Genomic DNA, 21568 nt, shown 5'->3' with positions numbered 1-21568 from the left:
AAAAGAATACAATAGTTTGCTCGCTTGCTACTGCGGCTGACTTCATCGACATTGTGTTGCTCATGCAGAGCAGTATTTTATTGTCATCGATCGGAACTGATTGCTAAAATACAGATTATAAAACACACATTGGTTTATTTTATTTTGTAAAATACGGAAACAGCCTTCCAATTTGAACATAAAAATATTCTTAAAAAGAAAAAAAATCAGTGCGTTGACCTTAGAAGTTTACTCTAGTCAGAACAACACAGAAAGGCCGAGTATGAATCGAATCCCTACAATCACCTTTAGTAGAAATGTCCGAGTGGAGCGTCAGTTAGTAGTAATGCCAGTGTGAGAAACATTGTGACCCAGAGATATCATTGCCCATTCTTCAAGAGTAAAGGCGGGCCTTCGTTTTTTTAGGTAGAGTCAGCACATCACAGATTCAAGCTTGCATTATGCTAGAAATATGCGATCTGTGCTCATAGTCGGTAGGACCATTACAAAATGGGTAAACCGCCATGTCTCAAACTATTGTTTGATTCAGACATGGCGGTTTACCACTGAGCAGCTACCCTCTGTCTAGTGGCTCAGTTAAGGCAGAGATAAATAAAATCTATTTAATCGGGCTTGTCGTTAAAAATTTATATTTAAATTTATGCTCCTTACTTGTGTATCTAAAATCGCATGTGTTTTCCCTCATGATTATGCCTGTTTAAAAACATTTCGCCATGTGGTGAGAGCTTAGCTGGGTCACCATCATTTGGTTTTCACCTCTTGACACACGAGGAAAGGGATGTACCATTACTACTTTTTACAAACCAAGACTTCAAATAGTAAATGCAAATTGAGGATGTCCTCTCACTGTTTTAAGATTCAGAATTGTGAGTCCATTTTCGAAGGCCGAGATGGACTTCAACAGTCACCACTTCAGACCGCATCATTCAGACGTTTTTTAGCATCCGTTATAGCAACGTACCATTTCTTTTCTGTGCTCTTTTCTGCAATCTCTGCTTTATCAGATTTGGCGAAACATGCGTATATCCTTGTCGTTACCAGCAGGAACCACATGGGAAGCCCGGTGAAAATAAGCTGAGCAATGACAGGAACGGATGTAAGATCGGCATCGGGCTGAGGCAAAGACAGCGTGAGCATCACAAAAGCTACTGGCGCGTTCTGAAAAGCTGTTTCTATGGAGACAGCGATGATCTGAGGACGGTCGAGGCGAGCTATCCACGCCATGAAGGCACCCATGCAATAACCTCCACAGGCCACGCTGAATCCCGCAGCTACTATTTTCCAGCTGAACAGCTGAAAAATAAAGTTGTTCACGTACATTCCGACGCTTATGGCAAACAAAACGCAAATAATTGTCACGGGTCGGATGATTTTACGTGAGATGACCGCCCAACCCGGACGATGTTGCTTTATGAGAAGACCAATGGCAACTGGAACGGTGAGCAGCAAAAGGGAAAGGGCAATGTTTAGAAAAGGAATCGCAACCTGCTTACGGAACAGTTTGGAACCGAGAGTAAACATCCACAATGGTATCATCCCTACAAAATAAATAAAAATAAATAAATAAATAAATAAAATAAATAAATAAAGGTATGGGGAAAAGTAAAAATAATAAGAATTAAAATAAAAGTATTTAAAAAAAATAAACATGAAAGAAAAAATGCAGAGCGTGTCATTACGAGTACGGACCCTCGTTTAACGTTTCTTTATTGGCTTGCAATCTTATTTTTACCTTTTGGGTTCCATGAGTTCAGCGCTGTGAGGCAGCTGCACCATAGGATAATACACCACTGGTGGGGGCGGAGGAGTGAGAGGGCACAGCTGTTACATTTTACGCTTCGCCTCTGCCAACAAAAGGTATATTGATGAAAGGAGTCTGTGCATAATTAAAAATGACTTTTTGGGCACTTATTCATTGGCTATATCGTGTATATATATATAATTTTTTTTTTTTTTTTTGTTTCAACTGGTTCTACCAGTTGGTTCTACTGGTTCTACCAGTTGAAATCATCAGAGATTGTTACTGATCTCCAGTAATGGTAGTGTCAGCTGGAGCGGTCAATTTTGAGGTTAGATACGTTAATAACTCTGTTCTCGTCTCTTTTGAGTGATTGGGTTAGTGCATAGTTGGGTTAATACAAAGTGCATAGTTGAATTTTATTTTGTCCTTTTAAAAAGTGGGTTATAATAAATTCGGAACTGGTGACCTATTCATTTATTATATGAAATTTCCTTTTATATTGTCAAGTTTGCTAGCAAATATAGATATTTATTGTTTGTTAGCCTGTTCGCTGTCAAACATAATACATAGTTTGAAAGAGATGAATTTTATTAGACATGCAAACATTGTGTATAAATATAATTTATATTTTGTGTATTTTTACATTGTGTATAAACTTCAAACATTATGTATAAATGGACAGATATATGCAGTCTCCATAGTCTTGCGAAGAGAGGCTTCTTGATTACTACTTGTATTCTGGAAGTTATTATACTTTTCGGAGGGAGTCTCAATCATCTTTCCTTTAAAGATTTCACCAGTGTGCCGAGAAGCCAGGAACAGGAACACAGGTTAAAAATATAAGGTGAACGTAGAAGGGGGAACATGAGTTAATGAAATTTTTTGGGTGTAGTGTACAAGAAGAAGAATATACCAAGCTTCTTGACATAACGTGGCTTCCACAATGCTCCACGCATACAAGCTACTCGAACTTCCTTTAGTTACTGGTTGGCAGAGCAGAGGCAACGAGATTATATACAAGCTGTTCCAGATGCCTAATTGGGAGTTAACAGTAGGTTCGGTCCGGTGGACAATCTGGCGGTTGGCCTGCGAACACCGTTTTAGAGTTGTACCCTCGAAATGTAAGGAAGATTGGATCTCGCCATTATGCCCATCATAATGATACTGCATGAGCTCTGTTCTGGAGACTAAACAGTTTCCATGTTGGAGGCTTGAAGTGTAAACCATTTCAGGCCTCCAGTAAGCAGAGTGGGGGTATTGCAGCGGATGATGAGTCGTATATCACCTAGTAGCCTGGAAACACAAAAAGTTGCATTCTTCTGTGTGATGTGAATGCCACACCTCGACTCCCATCATGAAGGTGCAAGCAAAGGATTTTGTTTGCCTCAGAACGACCGGACTTCGCCGAAATTCGGTCCATTTGACTCACAAGTGTGAGCCTTAATACCAGTTCCTTCAGCGGTTTTAAACCCTTTCATAGCAACCCCTAGACTGCCATAGGTGGAAGAATGTCTGTGACAGGCTTCAGGGAACAAAATACATCTCAGTAGAATAAAAACAAAAGTGGCCTCTGTTTTTTCTCAGTTAGCTAAGCGGATTTGTCAGCAAGACACAAGGAACAAAAGATGAGTATACCGGTTAAGTGCTTCTTACCTGCCTGGCTTCAACAAAGATATCCAGCTTGTTCTCCCCATCAGTTTCATGCTGTCTGGGTGATATAGTGGCACAGTATTTAGGATCAGGTGCCGCCGGTGGTTTCCCACATCTGCGCTGTATGTACTCTGTGATGGAATGCAGAACTTCAAAAGCCAGAAAAAAAGTCTGGTTTATGTAGTACATATATTATGTTTTGTTCTGTTGTTGTGACTCTGCTGCTTGTGGCCCCTAGTGGGACTCTACGTTGTCCGCCATCACTACTGGGAAGTGAGCCAGGCAGTCCCATAGTTCTCTGGCTAGTCTCTGCCAGGGTTTCCTGACAAAAAGAAAAAAAAAAAAAAAAGAGTAGGAGATTGAGTTTATTATGGGAAGACACTGAAGGCAAGTCAGACTGAGGGAAAAGATTTAGGTGGATCGATAGGATAGGTGAACCACCCAGGTAGGGGAGTGTAGAGTGTTTAGTGTCAAACGGCACCAGGAGGTTTCCCCCATCTCAGCGTAGTATACATTGTGGGTGCGGAACAGAACACTGTCACTGCCAGAGGTTTAAAAGTGTATGGATTTTGTACATGTGTAGTGTCGTGTACCGTTGTTCCTCTGGTTATTTAGCCGTTGGGCTCCTAATGGGACCCAACTTTGTCCACACTCTGCCCCGTGGAGGCAGACCAGATACACTAGTATTATAGTTATTTACTCTGGCAGATCCTGCCACCTAATTTCCTGAGATTTCAGTGGCAAGGACCTATAAAAAAAAAAAAAAAAAAATTGGGGAGAGGAGAAGAAATAGGGTTAGCCGAGGTAATTAAAAATTGTTTTAATTAAGTTTTTGAGTGTGGGGTACGATTACTAGGGGTTGGTTTGAACACTAGTCATATAAATTTTTAAGAGAGAGCAGGGGGTGAGACTGAAGGCTGGGGGAAACATCCAGAAATATGAGGTCAATAGAGAAGGCGACCCCAAGGTGTCAGTCGGGCAGGCCCATGCCCCACCAGAGGGAAGGAGACAGAGAGACCGTCAACTCCCCTCACTGGGAGAAAAGGGGAAGAAAGACCATGCAAGGGAGCATGGTTTTGAGAGCCAAGATGGCCTTGAATATCACCGCTGTGGCAAGTCTTCTTAGGAGTTCCTGTTCAGTGAGTCCAGTCCGGTCTAAGAAATGTCACTCATGGGAATGGTGACCCATCTTCCAGTTTGTCCTAGTTATGGTCTGAGTCTGGTAGCACTTGGGACGCCTGCCCCGTCCAATTGCCAATTAAAATGTAGAGGGGGGTAGGGGAAAGGGGGATAAAGTCACAGGGGCAGTGCCCTTATGTGATTGCCAGAGGCCTAGGACACTGAAATCCCGCATTCCAAGGAACGCCAGCAATCCCGCACCTTGAAAGGTGCCAGCAGTAAGGTTGAGTTATGTGGGAGTCTAGCCGGTTGTTTGTCCAAGTTAACCTTATCCGGAAGGAGGTTGCAGCTGTTGTACCACAGCTTGTGCAGCTCTTCTCTGTTCAGCAAATTTTTCTCTTCTGTAGGTAAATACTGCTTGAGCAAATTTGGTTGCATTGTGCTCTCTAAATAAGTCTCAGTAACAATCAGTAGTAATTGTAGGCAGGGCACTCATAAACCAGATGACACCAGGACTCCTCTTGTCCACAGTGGCAAATCAGGCCTGTTTCCTCTCCAAGAGCAGTCAGTTTTTGCTTGAAGGATCCGTGGCCCGTGATGATAGAGGTAATGTGAATGCCTGGTGAGAACCATAGCTGGACTTTCGGGAAGGTCTAGTCAACGCTTGGAATGAAACGTTTTGGTGATTTCTCCTTTTGGTGTAGTTTCCCAGGAGTGCTGACACAGGTCCAGGAGGTGGTTGCAGATTCTCTTTCTTTTTAACCTTGGATCATTGGTGTGGTCAAGCTGCAAGTTGAGAATTTGTGTATGGATACCCCTTTTTAAACGGGTGAATAGGCCTCTTCTAATGACTTCAAGGCAGCCTGTGATGATTTGGAGGGCAGGGATGTTGACTTTACAGCATGCCCTGCTGATGGAGAGCATCATGAACCTTATCTAATTTCAATTTATTCTTTCCATATTTGCTTTAGTACACCCGACGGAGGCCCTAGCACACTATAGGAGCCATAACCGCTTTGTAGAGAGGGGACAGAGAGGTGACAGGTGTTTGAGGCCCCAATCAGCCCTGCTAATGCGTCGGATCATAGCTTCTGAATAACATCGGATCATAACTTCTGAATTTTCGTTGACAGATACTTGAGGTGAGGGTGAAAGGAAAGACCTGCGTCAATGACTACTCCCATATACTTGACCTCCATGTATAGTCGGATCGGTGCGTAGTTTTAATTTTATTTTATAGTTGGCGGCCTACGAAGGTGTAGTTTCCCCCTTTAATAAGATTTTTGTCATTGTCTTTCATGAAAACCTTTGCGATCTATATTGGGCTAAAAACGTTTTCAAATTTAAATTAAATTTTCTAAATTACAAACAAAACTTTAATTTCAATGTCCGATAATTTTGGAGTTTCTTTCCTCCTTTTAAATGTGTTGATGGACGTATCCTATTTCTTTTGGCGTTTTCTTATATCACGATATTTTTTAAAGAATCTGGATTGCATTTTCGCATTACCTGCTTTAGATGTACATATCCCTTCTGTGAATTTTTTTTTTTTTTCCCAATATCAAACATTGTTTGAAAATGTTTCAAATATATTGAAACATTATTTCAATATAGAAATTTAAATAATTTCAATATTTCTATATATTGGAATGATTCAGTATTTATTAATTATTAATCAGTTTTATATAAAAACGTTTAGCATATTTCCTAATTGCCTAAATTAATTTTTAATAACTAGCAAAATTTATGTAGTCATTGTGGGAAAACCTGTCATTGCATAAATCTATCTCAGAATGGTTAACAAATCGCATACCATAAACCGAAAAGACTAGATATGGGCACATTATATATGACTAGTAATAATGCATTTTCCTGTGGTGGCGGTTGTATCAGCTACCAGCACATTTGACACAGTAAAGTACCACGTGATTCAGATTTCATAACTCTGTTGGTAAGCACTGTGTGAAGCGCAACCCTGCATGTTGGTAGGTGTAGACCGATCCTTCACATTTTGCATCTAATAACTATAGTAGCAAGTCACAGTGCGAACATTCTCAAGTAGAAATTAGGAAACAACTTTATTTTTACACATCTAATATAAAACAGATGTATTATGTATACATAATACATCTGTTTTATATTAGATGAAATACAATTATATATTTCATATAGAGCAGATGGAATACAATTAAATCAGCCTACTTACCAAGTGCTGCAAGGGTGCTAATAAATGTCATGGTAACACTTAGATTAACATCTCCATTAAATAACAACGTCCAGAAGTTGCTCATACTGCCACCTGGTGAACAGCCCAATGTGAAGAGCCCCAGACGAAGACTTTCGTCTTCCAAATAGAGGTAGCCGAAACCATAGGCTGCCTAGCGGGAAATAAGGAGGACAACATATAATTAACCACTTAATACAAGCGGTAAATATATTTAGTTTATTTAAATAAATATGTTACATATGGAAATCAAGAATGGTACCGCGTGGTCGTGTTAGATAAACATAGCGCGTGACCACGCTTAAACAGTAAAAGCTTCGGTTACGTATTTTTGTATTTGTTACGCATTTTCACGCAACCCGCATCTCTCTGCTCCCATTGGATGAATAAATATCACTAGGAGGAAAATTATTTTAATGTATAGAAAGAAATCAAATAAACACAATGATATTCTTTCTAGCATCACTGTAGCGGTAAGCTACGTCCAGATCTAGATACAGTATATGTATCGGCAAAAGTAGAATGCGGTGTGAATCCGTTTGCATTTATGTACAAGTTCCGATACGAATCTCTGGCTAAAACAGAATTCTCATGTTACGTTAGCAATGTCATCGGTTTCCTATTTTTTAGTGGATGTGCATTACTTTTGGTGAAATTGCATAGAAATTATATTTATTACACAATTTTATATATATATATAACAATTGTGTTTAAAACGAAATGGAATACAAAGAATTAAAATCAAATAGAATATGATTTTTAATGCGACTTTTTAAGCAATTTTTAATGTGTTGTTAACCTTAAAAACTATAAATTTAATTAGATGAAACGGTCCCTTCGAAATCGTACCGTTTTCCTTGAAGTAATCAAAAATTTGTTTGGTGATTAAATTTAGATCTAGATCCTGAATTGTGTTGCCGTTTCCTTCATCATTATTTAATGTTTTCATGTGTATTCAATTTTTCTTTTTGAATTTATTTCATTTGCAAAGTGATTGTAAAACCATTCTGAAAGAAGTTCGGGATTGTATCGTTAAATTCTCTTTCAGGAAAATCTCCATTCTGCGTATAAAATACGTACATAAAAAAGCTGTCCAAATTAGTGTTTATTGTAAATATGCATTTTTGTATCAGATCACGATTGTGTTTTGGATGAAGCGAAACAAACGTGAGAAGATTCCATGCGATCCAAAAAAGTTAAATGTAGAAAATGCGTCATACTTCGACTTTAGTGTATATCTGGTAGAATCGCCATATACGAGGGAGTATCAAAAAATTCGTACCCTTACCTAGAAATAATAGCCCTTAGAAAGGTGGAACTACACAGGAACTTTAATCCTTTTCTATGTACTCTCCATGTATAGTAACACATTTCTCCCATTTATGGATCAGTTGTTCATAGAAGTCCGCACTTTTTGCCTGAAACCACGATTCCACTTTATTGATGACTTCCCGAGACGAATCAAAGCCACTGCTTTGACATGTCTTTAGTCTCCGGATCATAGTGGTACACCCAGCATTTGTCACCAACCATCAAAAAAAGTTCTCAACATTCGCATTACACAAATCCAACAGTTGGCGAGGACATTGCATTCGACATTGCTTCTGCAAAGGCGTCAGCAATCTTGGAACCCATAGTGCGGAAACCTTGGACATATCCAAGGTCTCCACACGATGTGACAGGCTTCAGGACGGCGCAGATGGTAATGTAAAATGCTCTTAGGCGTAGATAGCAAGGTTCCCCCCCCATAAACTGGGGTTTTTCGTCCAGCAAAACAGACAAATCGATCATAGAACACACGCAACTAACGGACATTAGACACACAGCACAGCACAGCAGATGAGTTTAATTATTCGGATGGCCTAAAAATAATAGTTCAGTTAAAAAAAAAAAAAATAAAATAATAATAGTTTTGTAAATAGTGTACAGTATTGTAAATAGTTTCCGTGCCTCCTCGTTCATCCGCCTCATCTTATACTCGAACTTCATACATTCTTTGTATGGATTGTCCATTCACCATTTTTACTGTATAATCATTAACTTCATGCATAATTAATGGCTATGCTATTAACCAATGTTTCATTAATCATTGGCCTGGTGGCCGCATCGATTATTGAAGGCCATATCTTCCCCACTGCAATAATAAACATGTATTTATATTTTAAAGTATGACAATGAGCATACTAAATTAGTTCAGAAGAAATTAATTGTAGAAAAGATGATTCTCCAACACGGAGTACTAGTCATCCACATTAAAATGTTATTAAAAATTAAATGCGGTAACACACTCACATTGAGAGAACCATTGTACCAGGTGATATGTCAGGAGATAATTTTGCTTTTTGGCTTCCACACGATAACTTTTTTCATCTTTTACCTACGTCGTTGCTTCACTCTTCTGTCTTCTATTTTCACTCCCACACATATGTTTGTACTTGCATTCTGGAGAAAAGAAATTCTTATTCTATTTATTTGTTTTCCGTTTCAAGTTTTCTCTTTTCCTCATTCTTCCATGATAATCATGTTGTAAAATTTCAGTTTTTATTTTGCGTCTCCTTCATTTTTCCTGTTCTTATTCAGTTTCATCTTTCCTCTGTCATCATCAGTTCTGTCTTCCTGTTCTAATTCTCTTTCCGTCTTTGTCATTGGATTCGCCGTGCTTCACCGACTTTTACTACGTAGACCACTGTGATACGGAAATAAGATCAATTTTCGTATTTGTCAGGATTGCATTTGCTTGAGCAGTCTTTCCTTTGCAGCTTACTTCTGTTTCTCTCACTTCCTTCTTCCATTTCCTCCCTTCCATGTTCCACCCCATTGGTTTTACTTTATTCCTACCCTCTCGTTTTATCCTTTCAGTTTATTTCTTCGCTATTTCCGTTGAGTATGGAATTTCCTAATTTGGTAAATTTTCGACAGTTGATATATTAAATTTATCAACTGAAAAATTATTTGATGGATGCTTTCAGCCTTTTCATGTTTTATTGAATTTTATTGCAGCTATGCTCCATACCAAGTACAGGTATAAAACAATTATTTACCACTTCAGTTTATGACAAGGATGAGTTCTTAGAAAAAAGTAAAGTGCAGCCATTATCAACCCACTGCAGGGTGGAAGCCTCCTCAACAATTCATGCTGAGGGAAATGGACCATAATCTGCCACGGTGGTCCAGTGCGGGTTGGCAGATCGACCGTATTCAGCAGTCAGGGGCTTGAACCCCGGTCTACTCAAAGAGCGTGTGCTACTGCACTCCCGCTCGTGCCCACTCGGCTACGGAGAAAGCATAACTTAAATCGAAACAGATTTTTCTATTGAAATAATTGGTATAAGCATAGGGCGCGTCTCTGTGACATACTTCCTTTGGATATCACAGGGGAAGCGTTCACAATTTGAACCGATTATCCACTTCTTTTCGTCATATGTGTGGACATGTGTTTTGTCTTACGCAAAGCGGCTCCTAAACGTTAGTTTATCTCCGCCATGGTTCTGTGTGATGATATACAAGACTCTATACAATGTCCAGAAATGAGTGTAGTGTTATGTTTGCGTAGTGTATGTGTTATTTAGCTGTTTCTGGCCGCTTTGCTACCAGGAAGGCTGCTGCCCAGCAAAGTAACTTTTGGACAAAAGGAAGAGATGTCTAGAACAACGAACGATTCTAAGGCCCCCAAGATACTCTTTCACCAAATTGTCGAGGGCGCCTTCAAAATCAATGAAAACTACCAGTACATATTTGTAAGTAGAGCTGTCAATTAACTTTTTCAATTCAAAAAGCGCATCTTCACAACTATAACCAGGCTTAAATCCATACTGAAGAGAGGAAGATAGATTACTTTCCAAAAGAAGTTGATTACATCTGTATGCCATGAGCTTTTCTAGTAACTTGACTAAGTGGGATAATAAAGCGATATGCTTGTATACTTTTCGTCATATGAATACATCGGTAGCAAAATGTCCCATCCCTAACTCCTATCTTTGACTTGATATTTATCTGGATGGAACTCAGTGAAATTTTGTCGCGGACCAGTCTGCTCTTGGCCAGATCTGGCTGTGTCAGTGTTCATGTGGTTTACGGTGCGGTGGTCGTAAGCCTTGAATATGCATGATGATCGCACACTCAAGGCTTACTGCCACCGCCGAAACTGTAACAGTTTCACTGTAATCGTGATTGTTTGGCGATCACAGATAACACTCACGATTACAGATAATAATAATATCAATTACATTTACAGATAATAATAACAATCACATTATCTAGTGGTTTATTCGAGTTTTCTTCGGAGGACAATCCTTCACGAACATAGCTTAAATCTGGAATTAGATGTTCATCCAGGTTTTATCTTCAGTCCAGTATTAAGGTTCTCCATCTTGTCCATAACCTGGTCTGTTCCTATCACAGTTCTTGCAATCCTTGATGGTGTCACTATGCGTCATATAGGAACATCCATCAGATTGGATTTCTCCAGTTTATTAAAATAAGCAGAAAGCCTGCTCACCAAACTTCTATATTAAGAGCATCACCTAACTCGGCCAAATTCCTTAAAGATGGCAGATTTGAAAATGCCTTTCCAGTTTTAAAATGATGCTCCTGATGGTGAAATGGTTAAATGCAGACTTAAAGTTCACTTATTTCATTTAAAAATTCAATTTTTTGTAAATAATGACAGATACAATTTATAGTAGACCCAGTTAAAACTGAATAAAACTAGTGCGAGTAGTTTTGGAAAGGATGCTTTTCATCTCCTCATCAAGCACAGTGATAGTAATTTATATAAATCTACAGTAGGTTGTGTTTTAGGCACCCTAGCCTCTCCAAAGGAGTGATAAATGCCGAAACAGCTATGCTATCACGGAGGAACCGTAGCAAAAGACTGACTATGAATACATGAAACATCTTGAGGAAAGGCGGTGTAAAGCACTACATGTACAAAAAAGTAATACATAATCAAATAGGTTCTTTTTGCACACTGCTGTGCTTTCTCTATGGGTTATACGAATTTACGTTTTCATTGTAGCTCCTTATAGTTCAGATAAACCATCGTAACAGTCTAGCGGATTTTTTGTGGTGGCGTATATGGATTCTGTCGCGCAAAAAGGTACACGTAAATGGCCCGGTGAGTTATTCCAGGACCACTGGCAACAAGAAAGAAAACATTGCAAACAGAATTACAGACATAATACACCGATGAGCCAAAACATTGACCAGGGAGTCGTTATGCAAATCGAAGCACCTGCAAGTGAACTACGGCGCGAATCGGGACACTGTATAAAAAGCACCTGATTCTGAGCTCAGTTAATCAGTGTTACTCTTGTTCTTCAAATTGGAAAGGCAGCGGACTTAAGCGAGTTTGACAAAGGCCAAATTGTAATGGACAGACGACTGGGTCAGAGCATATCTGAAACGGCATGGCTGGTGGGATGCTCACGGTCAGCCGTAGTTAGTACCTACCGAAGGTGGTCCGAGCAGGGGAACCTAACCGCCGGCGATGTTGGACGACCATGCCTCATCGATGCTCGAGGTGAGCGAAGCCTCTCCCGGATGGTACGTGGCGACTGTGGCACAACTCTCCGATAATTGGAATGCTGGTGACGGGAGTAATGTGTCAGAACACACATTACATCGAACCCTGCTGAAAATGGGGCTGCATAGCCGCAGGCCGCTCCGAGTGCCCATGCTAACCACGGTTCACCGGCGACAGCGCCTACAATGGGCACGCGAGCATCGAAACTGGACCTTGAGTGATTGGAAGAAGGTCGTCCGATCCGATTAATCACGTTTCCTGTTGCACCATGTGGATGGTCGGGTACGTGTGCGTCATTTACCTCCATACTTCTGAAATTTTAATATAATTAATGATGCAAATCAGAACCCTAAACTATAATGAAGGACTAGTAAAATTCATGTGGTTTGATAGATATTTTAAGTTTGTTCTGATATTTATCATTTTTTTCAGCATGCGACATTCTACTGGGATACCCTGGGTATAGTCATCCATGTGCTGAGCACTCTGACGTCTACATCTTTGTTGACCAGGTACACCCTTTCATTGCAACGGTCTTTCCCTCTGGCTTTGCCATGTTTCATCAGGGTAATGCGCCATGCCACACTACCCGGATTGTTCGAGATTGGTTCGCTGAATATGAGGAAGCCTTCCAGGTATTGACCTGGCCTGCAAATTCCCCACACATCAATCTCATCGAGCATCTGTGGTTTGTGATGGAACAGCAACTCTGATCTGCGGCGTCTCAACCACGGACCTTACAGGAGTTAAAAGGATCTGCTGGTTACATGTTGGTACCAGATACCACAAGACACGTTTAGAAATCTTGTAGTGTCCATACCTCGCCGGGTACGAGCTGTTTGGCTGCACGTGGAGGACCAAAAAACAATAAACAAGTTACATGGTGGTATAACTTGTTTATTGTTTTTAATTAATTGAATGTCTCTTAAATTAGGCGCCGCCGTAGCCAGGTGGGAAGGACAGCAGTGCGTAGCACACGCTTCTTGATTAGACCACGTTCAAGCTCGTCACCACCAAATACGGAGGATGCGGAAAGGTCAGGGAATGACCACCGTATATTCGCGGAGCAATATGGCCTTAGTTGCTAATGCTCCTAAAAACCAAATAACAACAGCCTCTTAAATTTTAATTTTAAATAATGTTCAAAACAGTTAATAAATATATATAAATGTACAGATTAAATTTTAAAATTAATGTTTTAAAGTATCATCATATTAGGTAGGGGGTCATAATGTTTTGCCTCATTGGTGTACGGCCCAATATGGCCTAGGGTGTAATGCGCCTAAAACCCCGCAACAAACAAACTTTAAAGGGAACCGAAACATGGTGGTGTAACTTGTTTATTGTTTAACTGAATGTCTTTTTAATTTTAAATAATGTTCAATACAGTTAATATATACAAATTTACAGATTAAATTTTAAAATTAATGTTTTAAAGTAAAATCCGCATCACCAAAATGCTACTGATTGCATATATAAATTAAATTAATGGGATTAAAAAGATCAATGTGGTATTGAAAACCTCTCACAAGCGAAGATCATACTATACGTATAATCTTCGCTTGTGAATTCTTTCGTGTTGTGTTATTTTTTGGAAGATTTTTTCCCCCCTTATTTCAGGAATATTGGTTAATCTTTATAAGCTGGTAAAGATAAAATCGGAAAAAACGAGTTCCCGATTTTAAAACAGCGGGGATAAACACTAAGATTAACTACAGCGGGCTAGGCAATGTCAGTCACTGCTACTCGCAACGATCAGTAGGTAACAGCTTGTAAATATTAACCGGAATATTTTATTAATATATATTTTTTATTTCTTGTTAGTACAGGGTTGTTAAAATTAAAGTGTCCGTATGTAGGAGGGCTCTTGAGCGAGTTCTAAGGCTCCTACTGAAAAGAAATTTAGGCAACAGGTACAATAACGAATGCGCTCGCCATTTATTGGGGGAAAAAAAATAGTTACAAAATTTGTCACTGTATGGCGCGTAACTACCTTAGTTACGATTATGCAAATTACTTATGTTAATTGCATAAAGTAGTCTCTTCAAAATCATACAGTAGATGTTTGCCTGCACTACAGCAGCAATGCCAACAACATTGCAGGAAAAGGCGCTATCAGTGAAGCTGTACTATCAGAACAGCAACAATGCAGCTGCGGCTATCAGAGAATTCCGGCGTCAGACGCTCATAAAGCGTGGACCTATGACTGTTTGTGCTGTCGCAAAATGATTGCGAAATTTGAAGCGACAGGATTGCTGGCACCGACCTCAGTGCGGGATTGCTGGCACTATGCCATTGACAATTACACAGGGGCACCTGTCCCCTGTGACTTTTTAAACCCACACTCTTTCCTATACTTCGCCCAATTAGGGTGGATTTATTCTCCACTGTCAACCCACCCAAATTCATTCCCCCTCAAATCCTCTATTCTTCTATGCCCCTCTCTCTCTCCCTTTTTTTTTTTTTTTTAATCTATTACTTTTTTACTTATTTTTATTTTATATATATATATATATTTTTTTTTTATTATTATATATATATATATATTTTTTTTTTTTTTGTCTCCGTTAGGAAGCTCAGGCAACCCTGGCGGAGGCCAGCCAGAGTATAATGGGCAGCCTGGCTCACCTCCCAGTTGGTGGTGGCGGGCAACGTGGGGTTCCCTTAGGGGCCTTGCGGCTAAGCAGCCAGAGACAGAACAACAGACCACAGCACAACTCTGTCGCAAACCAGACACCACACTTTTTTGGCTTTTACAGAGATTCTGTAAATTCTTCACAGAGTACTATGGTGCAGATGTGGGAAACCACCGGTGGCGCCTTCCACAAAACACTATGCCACTATGTTCAACCAGGTAGAGTTCAAAAACGAGTGGACTCCTCTCGTGTTGAAGATGTGACTATGGCTGTCGTGGATTTATCAAGTCAATTTCCATGTAATTGACTTGATGCAAGTGTACCAGCTGTTTCTCGTGAAATGGACATACCGTATTCCACTGTAAGGCTAGTAATGTGTCAGGCGTTGCGGTACTATCCTTACAAGAAGCACATGCTACAGCAGCTAAAGCATGGTGATGCAGATATTCGTTTCACATACGCATTTCAGTTTCTGGCGCGAATGACAGTGCATATTACTTGGCCATGGAACATCCTTTGGAGTGATGAAGCCCACATCTGCTTAAATGGACAAGTGAATACGCACAACTGTCGCAAGGAATGACCACCGCATATCCCGGAGCAATATGGCCTTAGTTGCTAATGCTCCTAAAAACCAAATAACAAACAACCAACCACCGTCGCCTTTGGGCAACAGAAAACCCTCGAGTTATCCAAGAGGTCACGTTGCATTTTCCAAAAGTGACAGTGTGATGTGGATTTACTGCCACATTCATGATTGGGCCATATTTTTTGAACAGGTAACACCGATTGGACCCCGCACCTGTTCCGTCACTGGACAGCGATATTATGAAATGTTGGAAAATTTCACAATACCAGATCTGCAACAACGTGGGTGTCTTTGGGATACCATATTCATGCAAAATGGTGCGCAGCCCCACATCCACCGTTGTGTCCAAAGATTGCTAAGGCAACACTTTACAGACGAACGGGTTATCAGCCGTTGTTTCCAGACATTTTGGCCACCCCGATCACCGGACCTCACCCCATGCGACTTCTGATTGTGGGGTTTTTGAAGAACCAGGTGTATCGGGAAGGATGTCAAACTCTGGCAGATCTGTAGGACAGCATTAGACGTCATGTGCTGGATATTGCAGTTGACATGTTGCGTTCTGCTGTAGAAAATCTGTTCTTCGAATTGGAAACTGTTGTTGACCAAAATGGAGGACACATTGAACAGTTGTAGCGCTGTTCAAGTGATTTGTATTGTCAGAGTGCCACACAGTGAGAAATTTTGTAACTAATTTTTTTTCCAATAAATGGCGAGCGCATTCTTTATTGTACATGTTGTCGAAATTTCTCTTCATTACGAGCTTTAGAACTCGCTCCAGAGCCCTCTATATAGGGATACTTTAATTTCAACAACCCTGTATTAACTTATGTAAAGACAAAGACTATTAAAATGACTACAAATCGGACGAATCCATGCATTGTGTCATACTGTGCAATTACTTCAAAATCTCTGGCCACATTCTTGTTCTCCTTAAGAAACCCCCTACAGTCAAGGACCCTATGCATCAGAATCATAATCACCGCATTCTCTGCTCCAGAGGGCTCTTCCATGGGGGCGTTCTCTCTGCCGCCCTCTTCGCTGCATCTTTAGAACTGTTTCTCGCAAATAATACCAACTTTACCACGTACGCAGATGATATAAAGTTCTTCATCGTCACAAAATGCCCCAGTCTCTCCAATCTATCACTGCGAGCTCCAATTGACAGCTACATGAACTGGAAAATTAACTTCATGCGATTGGGCTCTCCTTTAACAAAGAGAAAACCTCACAACTCTTATCACCAAGAAGAGAAATACCAACGATGTGAACATCATTATAGCGAACTCCCCAGTTTAAAAAAAGTCACCCAACATAAGGATTTGGGTGTCACCTGGGACAAAGACCTCACCTTCTTGCCTCACTTTAATGTCACTCGAATGAAAACATATGCGGCTTTATGGTCAGTAAAACAAGAGATCTCCAACTTCCATAACCCGCATCTTATCATCAAATACATTCTTCGATGGTCCCAATTCTTTTATGTGCCTCCACTATATGGTCCTCTGCACCCTCATCATACCAAGCCAGGTTCCTATCCCTGGAATACTGGATTTTGAAATGGCTAAATAGGGTTGCCAGGCTAACACCTACAATCTCATCTCAAAATCTGTTCTGGTCACCAATCTTAATACGCTTCCTTGGAGGTATCACATCATCTCTAGGAACTTTCTTACCCTCTCTCAGCTTCTATCCCGAAAACTGAGCTCATCTGGGATATCATCGCCAAACCATCATATAGGAAAAGATGCCAGGCCAACGCATCCCCATACAGATCGAAGCTGCCTAGCATATCCTCCCTGGACAACATGTTTCCACATAACTCCCTCCAAATATTGAATAGGTTAGCATAGACGTTGAGAAGCTCTGCAAGGACAAAACCTACAGACCTTCCACTCTTGCAGACATGTATGCCCTCGTCATGTTCTCGGTGGACTCTCGGAGATGCCGCTCTATTCACACTTTGTTGTATCTGTATGTACTTTTATATGTTGTTTCTTTATATTTATGTATCTTCACCAAAGGCTGTTTAAGGCCATGTATTGTATCTAGGCTGTGTACACAATGCATTTGTTTGTCATTATTTAATTTCTGTATGTAACTCATTTTCTCTAGCTGCATAGCTGTAAAGGGACATTTCTTCGGAAATAAATTGATAATAATAATAAAATGCGCAACGTCAGGCTCAAACGGATCCAGTGCACAGGTATCATAGCATTGAATCAATTGATACATCAGGTGGTAGAAATATACTGGTCAAAACAATTTGGGGAATCATTGCATATGCAAACTGTGTTTGTATAAATGTGAAGCCATACGTGCTTCATGATATAGTTAAAGCCAAGTTCCGATTAGTGTAGGCCATCGCAGCTTCAGAGAAAACAGCAGTTGTGGCTTAATTGGAACATGACCCATCAGAAGCTTGTAGAACGCGGCGTCTGTCACCGTTGTTGGTGGCATGTGCACGGTCAACGACCTTATTATGATGTATAGCTCTCAGCAATCGCAGTCATATTTCGCACCTGTGCATCGATAAAATTAAGATATTAGTCAATTTTGCGGAATCCGTTGCTGTTTATGTGGACGCTGTTTCCAGCTAGTTATCTGTTTTTCTCTATGCTTCCTAGGGCGCCCCAGATGCTCGTGGGATTCAGGTCGGAAGAGCGAGTAGGTCAATCCATGTGGAAGATACTCTGCCTTCCATCATATTGTTGACCACCTGTGCAATTGAGCGTTTGCGTCCATTAGAACGAACTCTTCGCTTGCTTCTTTCTTTGGAATCTTACTGCAGGAAATTGTTAAATCGAGTTTAGCTTCTCACTTTACCTTAAACTGAAATGCTAAAGCATATTTTCTTTTATCTAACATTTCATTTCGCATGTGCTGTATTTTTTTAAAATAAAAAATAGACTATCTAGTACATACTACGGCCAAGTCATTAACTGGAGAGACATCGAAATTTCATGCAGAAATTCGCGGAGCCTATTTTTTTTTATATAATTCGAATTTAACGGCGAAGCTGTAGTTTTTCAACATCTTTCTTTTGTGAAAACTACCGTGAGAAACTTATAATGATGGGGAGGAGAATGAGTAAAAAAAAAAAAAAGAAGAAAAGTCCCCATCATAAATCCGGTTGGAATCTATATTCTGCTATGAAACCTTTTATTTGTCTACAATGGGGGAGGGTTCTGATAAGCTCGTATTAACACAGAGGTCTTGAAGCCACTGCTGCCATGCTCTAGTCTCAGGAGTGCGAAAATAGTAGTATGATTGGGACCTTTTCATGCAGCTAGGGTATATTCCTGTTTGCGTCCAGAGGCTATAAAAGATTTGGCATGATTATGATTACGGTAACACATTGTTGCTATGAAGATGTGGCTGCATTCTCTTTTTTTTTTTGTCCACGTGTCAGAAGAAAAAGAACAAAATTGCCTTCATCATTTGAAGTTTATACTCCATCAAGACGCAAAGATACTTTGTCTTGATGTTTTATACAGAATATGGTATGCAAATTTTAACAGCTACGTCTCGGAACTGTTAAAAGACCAAATTACTTGATCTTTTTAGACATTGTAGGTGCGAACAAACTTCAGTCTGAAATTAAAATAAAGTTAAATTCATATAGTATTATTCATCAGTACAACGTGTATTTTTATCACTGCCCGTTTATGGTGCGTAATAAGTTACGATCCTGTTTTAATTTGTAAATGACGTCATTCATCAAAGGACTCTTGCAATTCAGGAAGTAATCATGTCAACCAGGCCAGTGAGTATGAAACTTCCTTCAGAGCATTCCAAACTCTATTAATAAGGGATATAGACCTTTTATAAGCTTTTCGTTTTGAGTCAATCGAGCTTCAGCGGAATTCAGTTTTGAAATATGTAAATACTTCAACAAACGGGCATAAATTGTGTTTCCCCTTTTTGCTGTTGTTTAATGTCACGAGAGAACATTGGAAGGGAGATATCTACTTGTATATACACAGCGGAACCTCCTAACTGTGGCAACATGGTGGCCTTTATCCATGGAAATTTGGATAAGACCAAATTTCCATGGATAAGGATCTTGGAAATTTTTCATATTTCTGGTGGTGATCATATTGTAGTAATAAAAATGCCGAGCAAAATGTTTTATTTCTGTACCCAGCTTATAGTATTTGGTACTGCTAAAATGTACAGTACATGGAAAAGTACACAACTATGCAGTGCTTATTGTAAGGTATAGTAAAAATTAAATTATTTCTTCTCACAAAATAAACCGGACATAGTACAGTACATATCGGTAGGAAAAATAATTCATTTAACCTTTACTTTAAAAAAGAAATAAAATTATTAATAATAATAATTGGTTTAAGAAAGCAATTTCCAAAAGCAATTCTAAAAAAAGCAATAAAATCCAAAATACACCAAGCTGTGTTGTCGTATACTTTTGAAAGAAAAAGAAGTCGCTTCACTGAAGTTTGAGTGCCCAATTCCACTGTGGATTAGAGTTATTGGAAACAAGAAAATTACAAGCACAGGAAGGTATTGAATTTTCAGTATATTTCTGAATTTCTTTAACAAACCCACAACATGGCTTTGTTAACGGGAAGTCTTGTCTGACCAATTTGACTGGATATTATGATGTGGTCACAAAGGAACTGGATGCGAAAAATAATTTTGATATCATATACTCGTACTTGGATTTCAGGAAAGATTTTGATACTGTTGCACTTGGAAGACTGCTGTACAAACTGGCGCAGTATGGCATTAAGGGAAAGTTGCTATTATGAATAAAGGGATAGTTGAGTGGGAGAAAACAGACAGTGGTAATCAATAGACACTGCTCTTCGTGGACTAATGTTATTAGCGGAGTCCCCCCAGGATTCGGTGTTGGGCCCATTGTTGTTTTGTATATTTATCAACGATATTGATGAAGGTATATCAGGCAGGGTTAGTAATGACAGTATGCCACTACAACAGGATCTAGAAAAGCTGGGCAAATGATGTGGCAACTGAAGTTTAATATTGACAAATGCAAAGTACTGCACATGGATAGAAGTAACCCCAGAGAAACGTGCCAACTGTGCGGTACTACACTCAGGGTGGTAGAAAAAGGAAAAGACCTGGTGGTAATCGTGCATTCAGATATGAAGTTTTCTGAGCAGTGCAGGCAGCCTGCAAGAACAGTTCAAGGAATCTTCTCAATGATATACAGGAGTTTTGCTAGTAGGTATAAGGAAGTGATTATCCCTTTGTATAAGGCAATGGTAAGGCTGCACCTTGAGTATTGTGTACAGGTCTGGAGGCCTTATTTTAGGAAGGATGTACCACGATCTGGAACGAGGAATCACCGTTACTCGTTTGGTGGCAGCATAGTCCGTGTTGGATTTAATCCAGTTGGACAAGAGTGTCACGGCGAGGCTGAGGTCGCAAGTTGAGGATTAAGGTATTTAGGTGCTGAAACGTATTTGACTATTTTGTTGTCAGGGATGTTGAAGTTTGGTACCTCCAATGATCATGTCAAGACTATACGCTGGTGATCGGACAGGAATAATGCGATGGATCGTCCTCAGCTGTGCATGGTGTTGAAGCAAAAGCCAGATCCAGTAGGTTCAATTCCCTTGTGGGGTTCTCATCGACCCGTGTCATGTCGATGGATTTGAAGTTGCTAGAATGAGTACAAAGGGCAACAAGATTGGTGTGGGAACGAAGGGGGTCCTCTTACCAAGAAAGGCTTAATTTCTGCCAATTGCAACGTCTGAAGACTAGGCACCTGCGAGGTGATCTGAATGTGGTGTATAAGGCCTTGAATGGTTTGAGCAGGCTCAATTCTGATGGGATTCTTAACCTGAGGGGCATAAATTCAAATTGAGGAAAAACAGTTGTAGAATAGATGTGCGGAAATTTGCCTTTAGCCAGCAGGTATAGGCTGGTGTTCAAAGAAAGTGCAACACCTAGGAATTTCACATTTTTCGTGATGGTATTTTACATTAATGACTAGCATCACAAATAGAAATATAACCAAAAGATATTTATTAATAGCTAAGGCAAAGCTAAGTAATATTTGACAGGTGCTCTCAAAATATTCCAAAATGAGCATATG

The 21568-nt window shown here is 39.9% G+C and overlaps 1 protein-coding gene across 1 annotated transcript in view; it reads right to left on the bottom strand.

The window, feature by feature from the left end:
• Positions 1 to 155: 155 nt before the first annotated feature.
• LOC150079079 (ileal sodium/bile acid cotransporter-like) overlaps positions 156 to 21568 on the bottom strand; it is a 74708-nt gene continuing 53295 nt past the window's right edge. The window contains exons 2-3 of the mRNA XM_090382623.1: positions 6717 to 6888; positions 156 to 1538 (exon numbers count right to left, since the gene is read on the bottom strand). Of these exons, the coding sequence (XP_090238749.1) occupies positions 913 to 1538; positions 6717 to 6888 (798 nt within the window). The 3' untranslated portion in view covers positions 156 to 912. The remainder of the gene's footprint in view (positions 1539 to 6716; positions 6889 to 21568) is intronic.

The sequence above is a fragment of the Mastigoproctus giganteus genome, chromosome 10 (genome assembly GCF_048544385.1).
Source record: "Mastigoproctus giganteus isolate SK-2022 chromosome 10, ASM4854438v1, whole genome shotgun sequence".
Taxonomy (NCBI): domain Eukaryota; kingdom Metazoa; phylum Arthropoda; class Arachnida; order Uropygi; family Thelyphonidae; genus Mastigoproctus; species Mastigoproctus giganteus.
This window is presented reverse-complemented; position numbering and strand designations above follow the sequence as displayed.